General features: G+C 47.5%; 1 protein-coding gene across 10 annotated transcripts in view; it reads right to left on the bottom strand.

Annotated features, from left to right (window-relative positions):
* Positions 1-4,860: 4,860 nt before the first annotated feature.
* Positions 4,861-17,513, bottom strand: part of DHRS7B (dehydrogenase/reductase 7B) — a 72,544-nt gene continuing 59,891 nt past the window's right edge. For 7 of the 10 annotated variants that reach the window (XM_008010676.3, XM_037987814.2, XM_073004768.1 and 4 more), the window contains 5 exons: positions 16,504-16,613; positions 12,120-12,336; positions 11,467-11,559; positions 7,395-7,547; positions 4,861-5,336 (listed from right to left, as the gene is read on the bottom strand). In XM_008010676.3, coding sequence (XP_008008867.2) covers positions 5,131-5,336; positions 7,395-7,547; positions 11,467-11,559; positions 12,120-12,336; positions 16,504-16,613 — 779 coding nt within the window. In that variant the 3' untranslated portion in view covers positions 4,861-5,130. The other 3 variants (XM_037987812.2, XM_073004766.1, XM_073004767.1) reach the window with 3 other exon arrangements.

Genomic DNA, 17,513 nt, shown 5'->3' with positions numbered 1-17,513 from the left:
ATAATGCCCAGATTTGGAAAGGGAGCCCCATGCCTGGCCTGAAAGTGCTCTGCCGACAAGTTAGATTTCATGGGGGAGTTGACTGGAAGGCACAAGCTGGACAAGCCAGACAAGTTGAGGCAACCTCAAGTCAGCTGAGCAGAAGCCCTCGCCCGAAGTAGAAGCCGGGCGCAAACGGGTAGCTCTTCCACCGTTTCCCAAGCTGCACTGAGCCAAGTGATTCTTGTTGGATGTATTAACCCAGGTTCTGAAATACCGTATTAGTTACATGACCCCTGACCAGGGAGATGGGGATGAGGTGCTGGTGTGGACAGCAGGCAGTGGTTTCATGTGCCTGAGGCTGGCAGCGAGAAGCAGAGGTGCGCCTCCCTCCCCACTGTCAGTGCTGACTTCTCTGTTCCTGCCTTTGTCCTGCCTAGAGGATCAGTCACGGCAGAGCTGCTGACAAGTCGCTTATGGTCATCTGTGATATGCGACAGTACTTCTGAAGAAATAGCATTCGAAGGCTGAGTGCAGTAGCTCATGCCTGTAATCCCGGCACATTGGGAGGCTGAGGGAGGAGGACCATTAAATACTTGAGTCCAGAAGTTCAAGACCAGTCTGGGCAACATAGCAAGACCTGTCTCTATAAAACAAAAGACGAAAATTAGCCAGATGTGGTGGTATGCAAATGTGGTCCCAGCTACTCAGGAGTCTGAGGAGGGAGGATCGCTCAAGCCTGAGAGGTTGAGGATGCAGTGAGCTGTGATCTTGCCACTGCACTCCAGCCTGGGCGACAGAGTGTGACCCTGTCTCCAAAAATTAATTATTTTTTTTCTTGAGATGGAGTCTCTCTGTCGCCCAGGCTACAGTGCAATGGCGCGATCTCGGCTCACTGCAGCCTCTGTCTCCTGGGTTCAAGCAATTCTCCTGCCTCAGCCTCCCGAGTGAGCTGAGATTACAGGTTGCCACGACTGGCTAATTTTTTGTCTTTTTAGTAGAGATGGGGTTTCACCATACTGGCCAGGCTGGTCTTGAACTCCTGGCCTCAGGTGATCCATCTGCCTCAGCCTCCCAAAGTGCTGGGATTACAGACACGAGCTGCTGCGCCCAGCCAATTTTTTTTTTCTTTTTTTTAAACAGCATTCAGTAACTGCTGAGAGAAAGCAAAGGCCAGGTTACCGGGGCCCTCCTGTGCAAAATCCACTTAAATGAGTCCTACATGGACCACTTTAGGGAATAGAGTGTGTCATTAATCTAGTAAATTAGTTTTAGCTACCCATCCCCACCCAATTTCAGAGAAGAGTGAAGAGCTGTTATGTAAAAGGACAACTGATCAAACTGGATCTCCTCGTTCTGGTCTCTTAGCTCCCTCCAGAGTTTTTCACATCTGCTGCAGCCGCTGCTGGGCCCTGAGGGAAGGAAGGGAGACTTGCTGGGAGGTGGGCAGGGCGCCCAGGGCTGTGCACTATTTCTTCGATTCACTCATCAGCTACGGCCCCTCTGCCCGGCATGGAGGCGCTGCTGTTTGGAAAAGCTAATTGGTTTTATTTTTCCGTCTCTGGTTTTGGCATGATGTGAAACACCAAGGGGCTTAAAGAGCAAAGTGGAAAGTGTCTTTGAACTTCATCAGATATCTGAAGGCAGAACCAATGAAAAATCATGCTTTTCAGACCTCCCCAGCAGAATTTCAGGATGAAAGAGCAGGAGGCAAAAACCCTCTAAAGACAGAAAAGAGAAAGTGGAACGGCAGCATCGCCAACCCTGCTGGCAACGTCCATGTTCAAACACTGATGTGAAAATCCAAGAGCAATGAAGGTTGCTCAAAGGCCATCAGCTGAACCCGGGCTGTGGCTGGGCTTCTTGCTTTGGAGCAGTGCACGTGGGGCCCACCCACAGGAAGGTGCTTCAGCTGCTAAGTTGGGAGAATTCTAAAGGCTCAGTAAGTCCCACATTATCCAAACCACGGCTGTCTCCAGGAAGGGACACTGAACTCCAGCGACCCAAGACAACATGGACATGAAAGAGCACAGCTGCAGGCCCTTTTAGTCCTCAGCCTCTGAGGCCAAGAAGAGCGTCTGTCTGGTGTTGGTGCGACTTTAACAGGTCCCCTCTGGGACTCGCCAACCTCCTCCTCGAGAACAGTGGGCCTCGGACTCTGCCTTTGGCAAACAGCTTTATTTAGCTAGATTTTAACAATTCTTCAGTTCGTGTTATAGTTTATATGGCAAAACATAAAGTTTATAAAGTTAAGTTTTAGAACGTGATTTGACGTTTTTAGAATGTTGGATAAGTAAACAATAATATTGAGATCTGGCTGGTCTAGCACGTCAATCGCCAGTTGCTAACCACTTTAATTGGGAGGAAATAAACTTTAGAAATGAACTGGACCTACTCAGTAAGCCTCAACCATGTATTTTTAATAAATTAGAAAGGTGGTAGCTGGGCATGGTGGCGCACACCTATAATCCCAGCTACTCGGGAGGCTGAGGCAGGAGAATCACTTGAAGGTGAGTCACAGGAGGTGGCGGTTGCAGTGAGCTGAGATCATGCCATTGTACTTCAGCCTGGGCGACAAGAGCGAAACTCCATTTCAGAAAAGAGGCCGGGCACGGTGGCTCACGCCTGTAATCCCAGCACTTTGGGAGGCCGAGGCGAGTGGATCACGAGGTCAGGAGATCGAGACCATCCTGGCTAATATGGTGAGACCCTGTCTCTACTAAAAATACAAAAGAATTAGCCGGGCATGGTGGCAGGCGCCTGTAGTCCCAGCTACTCAGGAGGCTGAGGCAGGAGAATGGCGTGAACCCGGGAGGTGGAGCTTGCAGTGAGCAGAGATCATGCCACTGCACTCCAGCCTGGGCAACAGAGCGAGACTCTGTCTCAAAAAAAAAAAAAAAAGAAAAAAGAAAAAGAGGCCAGGCACAGTGGCTCAACACCTATAATCCCAACACTTTGGGAGGCCGAGGCCATCTCAAAAAAAAACCAAAAAAGAAAAAAACAACATGAAAGCAGGTGTTCGTTCTGGCTGCAATCCAACCACTTACAACTAACAGGTGGTATGTAGGTTAAGAAATATTTAATGCCAGCCCAAGCTCCATGCACCCCAACTGTGAGTCAGGTCACAATGGCCCCAAAACCAACAACCTCAACAATGACGTTCCTGTCTTCTGATGATAGAGTACACGGTTGCTAAACTTGCATTCCTTTGAGGGCAGCCTATCACATCAACCTCCAGTTGCTGACCATGTTATATAATGGAGAGGAAAGGACAGCACCTGGACACCAGGTGCCTCTGAGCGTGGCAGCCAACAGCGTCCAAGGAGAAACGTCCTCTCGTTTCCATCTAGAGGGACAGCGACCTTCATTGCTGCCATTTCCTGGAAACCTGCTGTGTGCTCGGCACTTTCATTCAACCTTAGACTCGGGCTGAGCTTTAGACAGGTGCTGCTGCTGTCTGAGTTCCAGCTCTGGCCTGAGTCTACTGTCTCCAGCTTGAACACTAAGGAGACCCTTTTCTTCCATGTCAGGAGGGAGGCTGACAATTTACCTGGAAAATGAAGACAGACCCATCATGTTTGTATGCACATTTTACCCAGAGGCTCCTGGAACGTCCAGGAAGCGTTAGGAGCTGGGACGTCACCAGATCTAATCACCCATTTGTCCTCCTACTCCCAGGAAACCTGAAACCCTCTGACACCCTAACCAAAGGCTGGCTGTGGCCATTTTTATCATCTGTCTAGGGCAGCTGTTTAAAATACAAGCTCAGGCCAGGCGCGGTGGCTCACGCCTGTCATCCCAGCACTTTGGGAGGCCGAGGCAGGCAGATCATGAGGTCAAGAGATCGAGGCCAGCCTGGCCAACGTGGTGAAACCCCACCTCTACTAAAAATACAAAAATTAGCTGGGTGTGGTGGCATGTGCCTGTAGTCCCAGCTACTTGGGAGGCCGAGGCAGGAGAATCACTTGAACCCGGGAGGCGGAGGTTGCAGTGAGCCGAGATTGCGCCACTGCACTCCAGCCTGGGTGACTGAGCGAGACTCCGTCTCAAAAAAAAAAAAAAAAAAAAAAAATGTTGCCGCCAATGTTATATAATGGTCATAAAATATAGGCTCAACAAGGCCAGAGTTGGGACATGGTGCAAGATGTCAGTATGATATGATAGGAGATTTGTAATCCAATCTGGGGAAGTCTGCAGTGGACCTACATTTCAATTTTCAGTTTCAATAACAGGAAAAGTTTCTTCCTAAACACTAGAAGTGAACTTGACCTACTCAGTGAGCCTCAACCATGTATTTTTACTAAATGAAAAAGGCAGAAACAGGCATTCTTTCTGGCTATGATCCAACTAGTTACAGCTAACAAAGGCTCACTTCCACCAGACCAGGGGCTGCTGTAGAATCTGCCCAGCTGGCCAATTTGATGGTTTCACTTCTAGAGGGATGCACGGGGCCATGTAGCATCCTCCTCTCCCTTTTGGCTGCTCTCTCTTTAGTAAGGTCACCTTCTGCTTGGAGTGGTGCCTGGCATCCTACAGGGAGGCAATGAGAGTTAAGAGAGAAGCAGGAATTCCTATGAGGTGCTAAAGCCATCCCTTGGGATACGCCAAATAAGCCATTACATACTGGCCCACTTTTTATGTTGGATGAGATATCACAGGGCCCGGAAATGGGTGTGACTACTGACTTCTTGAAACTACAGCTTTCTCCCTTGAGTACTGGAGGTGGTCTTTCTGCCCAAACAATTAGGTTTAAGTCAAATACAAAAACAGCTGGGTCAGGTGACATCACATCTTCTGATTCCAAGGTTGAAACAATTTCTAGGAGCTGGCAGGGCCAGAATTCAAAGGACACAAGGTTCTAGTCCTTGAAGACTACAACTCTTACTGTTTGAGATGTTTATTTCTTAGTTTTAGGGTTAAACCCCAGCTCCACGTTTACTCCTGAAGTGTTTCCCCTCACCCTGGGAAGAAGCTTGCTGCCGTTTTTGGTTCTCTTCCTCTGCCAGCAGATCTGCGTCAGACGTGTTTCTTCAATCTTTCCCATTTGTGAGACAAATCGCCATTAAAGTCTCAACAAATACAACTGTCCCTTGTAGAGGAACCAAGCCTAAGAGCGCTGCTTCTCTGCCCTGGCTCTGGCTGGTCGGAGTACTAGCAGTTCTTGGATTTCCGCTCTTTTCTGGCCCTGGAGGCCATGAGGCTGAAGAAGAGCCCAGGAGCCAGAGTTCGAAGATAAATGGCCAAGGAAGGCAGTAAGTCAGCCAGGATCACATCTTTCTTCTTCTTCCCCACAGCAGCAAGAACATCGTGGGCCACCTCCACGGGGCTTCGGCCCTGGGCTGTGGTGGTATCCATAACTAAAATAAATAAAACAAAAGAAACACATGAACTAACTTGGAAGCAGAGGTCCCTCTTGAGGAGTGGAGCTGATGTGAGCCGTCAGGTCAGCCTGCTGCCTTTCCCACCACGAAGCTCTTCCCAGGGCCAGGAAGCCGGTGGTGTGCCACCACCCCTGAGGATTCCATGCTCCCAGGAAAGGAGGAACCATTTTGCAGCTGGATGTGGGTCAGTGGGGGAAGCGAGAGTGGGGTGGGATGTGGAAACAAGGTAGACTGAGGATCCCAGCTAGGGCTTGGAACCAAAGTGAGTCTGTCTGCCTGGTGGTCCACAGCAAAGGCACAGAGTGAGCCCCTCCCACTGTATCTGAAAAGCAGCTTCCTGACCTGGGAAACGTGTGCCTGTTAGAACAACTAAAGACTAAAGGATGTTGTGCCACCTCATTTGTCTTGGGTAGCCTGGCTTCAGGGTGGCCAGACAGAGGTGGCTGGGGACTACTGACGCCCACAGGCACAAGCTCACTGAGTCAGGAGCAGACACCTGTCCCTGTTCTCGATGTCAAGTACTAACTGGATGAGAAACAGGAAGAAATCCTTAGTTTGTTTTAGGTGTTAGAAGGGACAGCTGGAAGAGATTAGAAGGAGGTGTTAGGTTAACAGCAACTGATGTTCCTTCTACCCTAGTAATTTGACAGTGTTGCCAGCAAAATAGGACCAGCTGGCAGGCACACAGGAGCGGCCACTAGCACAGACCATGTGAAACCACTTTTTTTTTTTTTGAGACAGGGTTTCGCTCTGTTGCCCAGGCTGGAGTGCAGTGGCACAATCATGGCTTACTGCAGCCTCGACCTCCTGGGCTCAAGCAATCCTCCTGCCTGACTCAGCCTCCTGAGTAGCTGGACTACAGGCGGTGCCACCATGGTTGGCTAATTTTCATATTTTTTGTGGAGGCAAGGTCTTGCACTATTGCCCAGACTGGTCTCAAACTCCTAGGCTGAAGTGATCCTCTTGACTTGACCTCCCAAAGTGTTGAGATTACAGGTGTGGGCCACAGTGCCTAGCCATAGGAAACCACTACTAAGTTGTCCAGCTTGCCTGAGCTCCCTCACCAATGTCTGTTCTCATTGTGTTTTTGTTAATGCAGAAAAGCAGGAAGTTTTGGATTACAGCTTATTTTGAAATGCCACAGAGAGAAGTTTTTCAGTGGCGTCTCCTCGGTTTAAACAGGTGTAAAGCTGTATGGAGCCCCATGCCTGTGTATAGTGTCTACGGTGGGAAAACAGGACTCGCTGTGTGAGCGCAGCTCTGCCAGGACATGGGCAGTCTTGGTTCAGGCCTGGCTGGGCTGGGTGCAGGACCGTGAGGCCCCTGGCAGACATCACAGCACAAACCCCAAGAGATCACTTCAGGGAGGAGGACATGGCAGGACAGCACTGGAGGGGTGAGCAGGCCCTGTTCCAAGCAAGGGGAGGCAGCCCCAGCTCCAAGGGCTCCAGGGATCACGGGCACACTGGTCTCTGCTTGGCCTGAGCCTGCATGCTGGGGCCGGCTGCTCTGCCCGCGAGTGGTGACTGCAGGTCAGCTCTGCACTGTCTCCAAATGAGACAAGATGAAGGTGCTGAGACTGCTGCACTGGGCCTCACCCTGAAGACTGGCCCGGAATCAGTCATTTCCCAAGCCTACGGGACAGAGACAGACCATCAAACACCCGACACTTGCCATGAGGTCAGTTCACTCAATCCCAACGCTGATAATACTCCTTGGACTCGGGATCTGCGAACGGGTTAGTTGGGAGTCTGGTGGCATTCCAGCTTGGCAACTTCCTTTTAGCCCTTGAGTCCTGCCCACAGAGGTCCTGTTCTGAACGCTGCAATGGTGACGTTCACACTAAGGGTAGGCCATGGTGGGGTAAACGAAGATGATTCAATAGTCCATATCTAGAACCAACACCTCAGTTTTCTCACTTTAGAAGTTCTATTCCAAATGAAAATGACCAAAGAATCCCTGACGTAAGAACCGCATGTCTCACTGTGGCTGACCGACAGAGTTTCATAGGAGAAAAGAGAAACCGGGCCTCACCTCCATACCTAGATCCATCCGCGGTGATGGCATTGACAGAGAGGTTGGTGTGGATATAGCCCGGGCTGATGACGGTCACCTCAATTTCATACTGTTCCATCTCGGCGCGCAGACAGTCAAAGAAAGCCTGGGTTGCATGTTTGGAGGCTGCGTCTACACGTGTGGACGGAGAGGCAGGGGAGTGAGTGCGCCGGGGTGGGCATGGCCTGGTACCCAACTATTCACCACCATTCACGCTCTCTGTTTTCAAAACCTGGTTTTACTTGTGATCAGGTCTTGCTATGTTGCCTAGGCTGGACTCCAACTCCTGAGCTCATGTGATCCTCCCGCCTCAGCTGGGACTGCAGCTTTAAAACCTGGTTTTATAATTTAAGATTACAGTATTCGGCCGGGCGCGGTGGCTCAAGCCTGTAATCCCAGCACTTTGGGAGGCCGAGACGGGCGGATCACGAGGTCAAGAGATCGAGACCATCCTGGTTAACACGGTGAAACCCCGTCTCTACTAAAAAATACAAAAAACTAGCCGGGCGAGGAGGCGGGCGCCTGTAGTCCCAGCTACTCGGGAGGCTGAGGCCGGAGAATGGCGTGAACCCGGGAGGCGGAGCTTGCAGTGAGCTGAGATCCGGCCACTGCACTCCAGCCTGGGCGACAGAGCTACACTCCGCCTCAAAAAAAAAAAAAAAAAAAAAGATTACAGTATTATAACAATGTTCATTTCCTGACTTTGAGAAGTGTACTGTGCCCTTGTTCTTAGGAAACACACTGAAATAGGAGTAAACGAGCATCATGTCTCCAGTTTCCTTTCAAATGGTTCAGGAAAAAAATTATAAGCTATACATACATATAGTTTTATATATATTATAAATGGTATATATGCATATACACAGGGAATATGATAAAGGACATAAGGTAAAAAGGTTATTAGGGGATCTGCATGAAGCGTGCATGGGAGTGATTTGTGCTGTTCCTGCAACTTTAAGTCTGAAGTTATTCCAAGTTAAAAGTTAAAAAAAAAAAAAACAAAAACAAACTGAATGCCTACTGGGTAAAACATTCAAACGGTATATAAAAGGACAGAAAGTAAAAAAAAAAAAAAAAAACAGACAGTCCTCCTGTCTTCCAAATTCCATTCCTAGAGATAATCAGTGCTAACAGTTTCCCAGGATTTTTGTTTAATTCTGTTTTGTATTTTTAGAGAAGACATCTTCTCTGTTACCCAGGCTGGAGAAGAGCTATGATCATAGGATTACAGCTCTTTGCAGCCTCGACCTCCTGGCCTCAAGCAATCCTCCCACCTCACCCTCCCAGAGCGATGGGATTATAGGAGTAAGCAGCCATGCCCAGTGATTTATTTTTTTTAATATATCCTACGTATAGCCATGTGATTTTACACATTTCACATAAAATATATATATATACATCTTTTAATACAGAAATGAACTCTTACCTATTCTACTGTTCCTGCAAGTAGCTTTCTTCACCTGGTGGCAGGCTGGACAGCTCCCATGCTGGCCCCGCAGACCTGCCATGTAGCTCTGGCTGCCTAGTCCTCCCCAGTGAGTTACCAGGTGACAGAATTGGCCCCATCAGTGGGCCTTCATGGGTGTAAAAAATTCAGGCCTGCCTTCTTATGTATCTCATTTTGACAAATATCCAGGCAGTGGCTTTTCATCTAGAAGAGCTACAGAGCTTACTCCACCTGCAAGAAACAGCTGTGTCTGCCCTCGCGCAAGGGCTTCACAACCCAGTAAAAGGTGCTCTGAATGGGAACACAGTGACCCTATAATGACATTCCTGGGAAACATACCAGCGTCTCCACAGTAAATCAGTTTCCTCCAATTCAGAATTGTAAATGTTTTAGCCTTAGGAAAGAAGGGGCATCCGTCAGCTAAGGAAACAGGAAGGGAGAAAGCAAGGAAGTGTCGCGGCAAGTCACATGAGGCAGTTCAGTAGCGTCTGAGCTTGCTGCAGTGCCTTGCTGGGCCTGCTCTGTTGGTTTGGGGCACGGTTGCTGGGGGGGTGGATGGATTGGCTGTGGGTGGATGGAGAAGACTGCCCCTATCAGCCATGATTCCAAGAGTACAGCCCAGGCTTGGGGACAGGGAAGAGTGGGTTATCCTGTAAGTCCCCAAAATAGAAGGCTACACTCTGACAGCTGGTTCTCCCCAGAGCTCTCAGGCTGTGAGTTCTCAGCCAGGCTGTGCTGACCTCGCCACTGTCCACATCACTTACCCTGCCAGTGTGCGGCCCAGTACTAAGCACACTGCGTGGATCACGTGACTTGTAGCCGTGTGAGAGAGAGAATGCCGTTCTCCCCATTTTATAGGTGAGAAGGCTGCTACTTATCTGGGTTAACCAACTTGCCCAAGAGGCACTCCATATTCAGCCTGGTCATTATAAAGCTGAATATGGAGACCAATCATTGTACGCCTTACTGCAGTCAGCAGGCCAAACAGACAACAAAATCAGTGGTATTATTATAAATCAAAGTAAAACTTGAAAACAATTTAGTATAAAGAACTCCAGCTGGGCGCAGTGGCTCACGCCTATAATCCCAGCACTTTGGGAGGCTGAGGTGGGTGGATCACTTGAGGTCAGGAGTTTGAGATCAGCCTGGCCAACACGTGAAACCCTGTCTCTACCAGTAATACAAAAGCTAGCCAGGTGTGGTGGCACGTGCCTGTAATCCCAGCTACTCAGGAGGCTGAGGCAGGAGAATCACTTGAACCCGGGAGGCGGAGGTTGCAGTGAGCCGAGATTGCACCACTGCATTCCAGCCTGGGCAACAAGAGTGAAACTCTGTCTCAAAAACAAAACAAAACAAAACAAACAAACCCTTTACCCTGATTTACCCATTCTTAACATTTTAACTCGTTTGCTTTATTAGTTATGATTCTATATATACTATTTTTTTTCCTGCACCATTTGAGAAGCCTTAGATGGTGTCCTATCCAAAGTTGAAAGAGAATATTAATAAACAGGGAAAGCATGTATGTACAAGCATGTATGATGATTGTAAATCTCACTAATATGTAAGGAAACAGGATCAGAATAGTTAAGTAATGTGTCCAAGAAAATACAACCAGATTTTCTGGTTGTATACCAGAGCCAAAAGGTACAGCTGGGATCCAGATCTTGGAAGAAAGAATAAATTATGTTACACTCCCAGTTCACAGGTGGCCATATAGTGTCATGGACCTGGATGTTTGTGGCTGCCCTTGCAAAGTGCTGCAGCAGCTCAGATTTCCCTGCCTTTGCTGACCAGGCTGTGGCTGGGTCTAGCCTTTGGGTGGCTGAGAGGAGATAAGGCAGTATTTCCTTTCAGGAGGTGATGCAAAGAAAGGACAGTTTGTGAAATTACCTTACAACCCTTTTTATTGAAACCTTCCCATTGAGTGCCCCAAGATATAAATATTTGAGGATGTTCTACATAGCACACTGCTGCTAAGGGTCAAAGACTGGGGGGGAAAAAAATCCTCAAGTGTCCAGGAAAATGGCTAAATCAATTATGTCACATGCATTCAGTGGATTACTATATTGAAAGGATGAGGTAAATCCATACATGCTGATGTAGAAAGATACATTGTTAAGTGGGATTAACAAGCTGCAAAGCAGTATGAATAATGCCATCCCATTTTTGCATGTTTGAATTACATGTAGAAAAAATTGTGGAGGCATATGCCCCAAAGTGATGGCATGGTTATATCTGCAGGACAAGCTAATAATCATAATAGTAGGAGTGACTAGCACATGCCTAGTGCTTAGTGCCTGGGGCAGCTCCAAGCACTGTGCTCACAGAAGTCCTCTGGGCTAAGACTGAGGCTGTCTCCATTTACACTTGAGGGCAGGGCACAGAGAAGTGGGGATACTTGCCCAAGGTCACACAGGGGACAAAAAGTAGAGTTGGGATTTGATTCCAGACATGTGGCTCTGGGGAACACATTCTAAAGTGCCTTTGCATTCTGGATAGTTTATTTCTACAGTGTCTAAATTCTAGATAGTAAATGTGTTACTTTTATAATCAGGAAAAAACCATAAAGCAGAGCATTTTGTGGGAGAGAGCAGTACTCACAGGCTGATCGAAAAGGAATGCTGATCTTGCCCTGGATGCTGCTGATGGCGACAATGTGGCCTTGCCTCCTCTTGATCATGGAGGGCAGGAGTGCTGAGGACAGAGGCAGAGGCTTAGACAAGCACCCTCCTTCCAGTCATTGCATGTGATGCTGATGGAAGGCAACCATGCTTTTGATATTTAGTCAGAGTAAGGGAGAACGGTGAAAACCCCTTAGGGTAGAGGACTATGTTGGAACTCCTAGCCTCCTATGCTCAACGGAGTGCCAGCAGGCTGGCAGGAGAGAGGAGAGAGGCAAGGAAACAGGGACGGAGGTCACTGCAAATGGTTAGCTCAGTTCCCTTTTCCTGCTGGAGCCTCTCCCCTGGACTGAAATCCGTGGTGGGACATAAAAATATCCCCACCGTGTAGGGGTTTGCAGACACCATGAAAAAGACATGTAGGTAATGCTGCACAAATGTGGCCATCACTAAAGAGAACATCTTCATTGGAAGCTCTAAAGCAAATACCCAAACTGTGACAATAACATCTAACACCCACTCCAGGGCAATAGAGAGGATGGAGACGAGGAACGTTTAGCTGGAAAGGATCCGAGTGAAGTAAAAAGAATGCCAACATATCACTTATCACTGCTCTTTTCTCAAGACTATTACCTTTCGTTAGAGCAACTGGGCCAAAGTAGTTTGTCTCCATGACCCTCTTGTCCACATCCACTGTGGTGTCCATGATGGTACCACGGTAGCTGATCCCAGCATTGTTGACAAGTATGTCCACATAGCCAAAGCACTGCAGGATCTCAGCTGCTGCTGCAACTACGGCCCCAGGGTCTGTGAGGTCGAAGGTCACCAAGTAAGGCTTGTGTGTCTGCACCTGGTCAAATACAACAGACACCAAATTCACTTTCTGAGTGGCAGGCCATCCGAGCTATGTGTCCCACAGATCACTTAGGCTCAAAACAATAACATAACTTTATACTTTAAGGAACTAGAAAAAGAAGAGCAAACTAAACCCAAAACCAGGAGGGGAAGGAAATATTATAGTAAAGATTAGAACAGAGACAAACAAACAGAATACAGAAAAACAATAAAAATCAATGAAACCAAAAGTTGGTTCTTTGAAAAGATCAACGAAGTTGAGACAGCATTAACTAGATGGACAAGGAAAAATCAGAAGACACAAATAACTAAAATCAGAAATGAAAGTGGGACCACCAACTTTACAGAAATGATAACACATGATAAAAAAGATTATAAAGATTATAAAAAATGATATAAAAGAATATTATGAACAATTATTTGCCAACAAGTTAGAAAAACTAGAATAAATGGATAAATTCCTTAAAAAACACAAATAACCTAAACTGACTCAAAAAGAAATAAAAAAATCTCAGGAGACTTATAACAGATAAAGAGATTGGATCAGCAATCAAAAACCTCCCAACAAAGAAAAGTCCTGGACCGGATGGCTTCACTGGTGAATTCTGCCAAACATTTAAAGGAGAATTAACACCAGTTCTTCTTGTACTCTTCTAGAAAACTGAACAGGAGAAAACACCTCCTAATTCAGTCTGAGGCCAACATTACTTTGATACTAAAGCCAGATTAAAGATATCACAAGAAAATTATAGAGCAATATCTCTTAAGAATATAGATGCAAAAATCTTCAACAAAATACCAGCAAATTGAATTTAACAGCATATTAAAAGGATTATTCACCACGACCAGGTGGGATTTAGCCTAGGAATTCAAGCAAGGTTGGTTCAACATAGGAAAATCAATCATGGCCAGGTACAGTGGCTCATGCCTGTTATCCCCAGCACTTTGGGTGGCTGAGGAGGGAGGCTCACTTGAGCCCAGGAGTTTGAGGCCAGCCTGGGCAACATGGCAAGACCTTGTCTCTTTAAATTAAAAAAAAGAAAAATGGCCGGGGGTGGTGGCTCATGCCTATAATCCTAGCACTTTGGGAGGCTGAGGCGGGTGGATCACCTAAGGTCGGGAGTTCGAGACCAGCCTGACCAACATGGAGAAACCCCGTCTCTACTAAAAATACAAAATTAGCTGGGCATGGAGGCATATGCCTGCAATCCCAGCTACTCGGGAGGCTGAGGCAGGAGGATCACTTGAACCTGAGGGGCGGAGGTTGTGGTGAGCTGAGATCGTGCCACTGCACTCCAGCCTGGGCAATAAGAACAAAAACTCCTTCTCAAAAAAAGAAAGAAAAAAAAAGAAAATTGAACGTTATACCACATTAATAGAATGAAGAAAAAAAAAACCCACTTGATCATCTCAATTGATGCAGAGAAGAGATCTGACAAAATTTAACACCCTTTCATGGTAAACATACTCAATAAACTAGGAATAGACCAGAAATTCCTCAACACAGCACAGGGTGTTTGTGAAAAACCCACAGATAACATACTCAGTGGAAAAAAATGGAAAGCCTTCCTCTAAGATCAGGAACAAGATAGGATGCCTGCTTTCGCAACGGCTACTCAACACTGTACTGGAAGTGCTAACCAGAACAATTAGACAAGAAAAAAATGACTCAATTTGGAAAGGAAAAAGTAAAACTATCTCTGTTTGCAGATGGTATGATTCTATATATAGAAAATTCCAATACATCCACAAAAAGCTAGTAAGAGTTAATTAACAAATCGAGCAAAGTGGCAAGGTACAAGAGCAACATCCAAAAATCAGCACTGTTTCTATATACAAACAATGAATAATCTGAAAAGGGAATCAGGAAAGCAATTCTATTTACAGTAGCAGTTTAAAAAATTAAATATGCTATGGTTTGAATGTGTCTCTCAAAACCCGTGTGTTAGAAACTTAATCCCCAGTGCAACAGTGTTGAGAGCTGGGAACTTCATGAATGGATTAATGCTGTTATTGTGGGAGCTTCCTTCTCAAAGGATAAATTCAGCCCTTTTCCCTCTTTCTCGCCCACATGGTGCCTTCCTACATGTTATGATGTGGCAAGAAGGCCCCCGCCAGACACCAGACCCTTGCCAGATGACAGCTCCTCAAACTTGGATTTCTCTGCCTCCAGACTTTGAAAACTAGATTTCTTTTTTTTTTTTTTTTTTTTGAGACGGAGTCTTGCTCTGTGCCCCAGGCTGGAGTGCAGTGGCGCGATCTCGGCTCACTGCAAGCTCCGCCCCCCCGGGTTCCCGCCATTCTCCTGCCTCAGCCTCCCGAGTAGCTGGGACTATAGGCGCCCGCCACCTCGCCCGGCTAATTTTCTTGTATTTTTAGTAGAGACGGGGTTTCACCGTGTTAGCCAGGATGGTCTCGATCTCCTGACCTCGTGATCCGCCCGTCTCGGCCTCCCAAAGTGCTGGGATTACAGGCTTGAGCCACCGCGCCCGGCCAGAAAACTAGATTTCTTTAAAAATTACTCAGTCTGGCTAGGCGCAGTGGCTCACACCTATAATCCTGGCACTCTGGGAGGGCAAAGTGGGCAGATCAGTTGAGGCCTGGAGTTCGAGACCAGCCTGGGTAACATAGCAGGACCCTGTCCCTACAAAAAATGAAAAAATTAACCCTGTACAGTGGCGTGTGCCTGTAGTCCCAGCTACTCAGGAGGCTGAGGCAAAGGATTGCTTGAGTCTGGGATTTTCAGGCTGCAGTGAGCCATGATTGCACTCGTGAACTCTAGCCTAGAGGACAGAGCAAGACTATGTCTCTAAAAATAATAATAAAATAAAAATAAAAACCACCCAGTCTCTGCTATTGTTACAGCAACATAAAACAGACTAAGATAAACACTTGGCAATAATCTAAGGAGGTGAAAGACTGTACACTGAAGACTGTAAAACACTGCTGACAGAAATTAAAGAAGACATAAGTTCACAGAAAGACATCCTACATTCATGGATTGGAAGACCGTGTTAATGTGAGAGTACTACCCGAAGTGTGATTCCTGTCAAAATCCCACTGGCAGTTTTTGCAGAAATAGAAAAAAATAATCCTAAAATTCATATGGGATGGCAATGGGCCCTGAATAGCCAAAACACTCCTGAAAAAGGACAGTTGGAGGACTCACACTTCCTCACTCCAAAACTTGTACAAAGCTACAGCAATGAAAACAGTATGGGTCCTTCCCCTCCTCCTTCCCCTTGCCTCCCCCTTCCTACCCTCATGCTCCATCCCTCCCCCCTAAGGGGGAGAAAAACCCATATGGTACTGACATAAGACAGACATATAGACTGACTGAATAGAACAAGGAACTGAGAAATATACACTTCAAATATGTAATCAATTGATTTTTGTAAGGATGCCCATTCAATGAGGAAAGACGGTCTTCAACAAATGGTGCTGGGAAAAGGAGATAACCACATGCAAAAGAATGAAATTGGACTCTTATCTAATACCATTTATAAAAATTAACTCAAATGGATCAGTCACCTAAATGTAAGATTTAAAACTATAAAACTTGGCTGGACACGGTGGCTCATGCCTGCAATCTCAGCACTGTGGGAGGGTGAGGCAGGCGGATTATGAGGTCAAGAGATTGAGACCATCCTGGCCAACATAGTGAAACCCCATCTCTACTGAAAATACAAAAATTAGCTGGGTGTGGTGGTGCACGCCTGTAGTCCCAGCTATTTGGGAGGCTGAGGCAGGAGAATCACTTGAACCCAGGGGCCAGAGATTGCAGTGAGCTGAGATTGGGACACTGTACTCCAGCCTGGGTGACAGAGCAAGACTCTGTCTCCAAAAAAACCTTTTAGAGTTATCACCATCCCCTACTCCCACCCAATGAGTAGAGCTTAGCCAGGTAAAAGGGAAGGGAGAAAAGAGAACTTTCTAAACTCATAGTGCTAGCCAGTAGGGGCACCGGGATGTAAACCACTGGACAGTTCTCCCTCCCGATGCAGCGGGCCCGATTCGCTATGGAGACCTGCTGTCTTCCCTGGGACAATGTGACACATGGATGTCCTGTAACTCAGCAGTCCAGGAGTGGGCCTCTATCTCCTCAGTGCCTACAGAAGATGGCCTGCACTCCTTCCCCATGGAAAGCATGCCCGTGGCTCACCTTGGTGGCATGAGAAGCGGTGAGTTCTCTGATGAGCTCTTCGAGGGCCCCACCATTCCGGCCACAGAGCACCAGCTTAGCACCAGCAGCATAGAAGACTTTGGCACATTCTAAGGGAAGAGAAAAGAGCCCTGACAGCCATTCTTCCCCAGCGCCGTTCAGTGTAAATTCACCCAGTGTTGCTGTTTGCTGCTTCACACCCTTGACATGTCTGTGTTGGCCCCTGCTTGTGGTCCAGCATGAAGCTGGGAGCTAGGGTCCAGTGCAGGGCTCACACCCAGTGCTACAGACATCCACAGGGCAAAAAGAAAGGCAGGCCGAGGTGGACACATGTGTTAAGTATCATGCTCAGAACGCCCCATGATACTCCTGTTCACCTGGATCAGCTGTGAGCATCACCTATCTTCACAGCTGAGAGAGCTCAGCAAGGTCACTCGGGCAGAGGCTTGTCCTGATTGATAAGGACAGTCAGGGCCAGCTATTATGGTGCTGTGCCCTGCCAAGGCTGTGTGGTGGCACTACCCAGGCACAGCTCTCCTGGAACTACTCACATAGTCCTGTAGAAAAGCTGGGGCAGAGGACCGAGGCCCTTCCCAGGTCTGATGGGCTGTTTCCGAGGGAGTGCTTGAGGCAGAGGGAGCAGACTGCCTGAGGGGCCACAGGCAGATGGAGCTGGGACAGAAGGTGGAGGGTCTAATAGCCTCACTGGCTGGGGAGGGGTCAAGGCAGTGCACGCAAGTACCTGCCACACGCAGGACTATTAAGGATGCCTGCCTTTGAAAAGGCTCAGTCCTGCTGGGCGGGAGGGAGTGGGGACACTGGAGGAAAGCAGACTCCACCAAGCCCGCTGCACTATTTCAGGTGACAACCTGTGAGGACTTCAACTAAGACCACAGCAGGGACAGTCCAAAGCTAGCCAGACACATGGTCTATATCCTTTTGGTGGCAAGAAACAGAAACTAAACTCACACTGGGGCAAAGCAAAAAAAGAATTTGCCAGAGGGATTGTG

This window comes from Chlorocebus sabaeus, chromosome 16 (genome assembly GCF_047675955.1).
Source record: "Chlorocebus sabaeus isolate Y175 chromosome 16, mChlSab1.0.hap1, whole genome shotgun sequence".
Lineage (NCBI taxonomy): Eukaryota > Metazoa > Chordata > Mammalia > Primates > Cercopithecidae > Chlorocebus > Chlorocebus sabaeus.
This window is presented reverse-complemented; position numbering and strand designations above follow the sequence as displayed.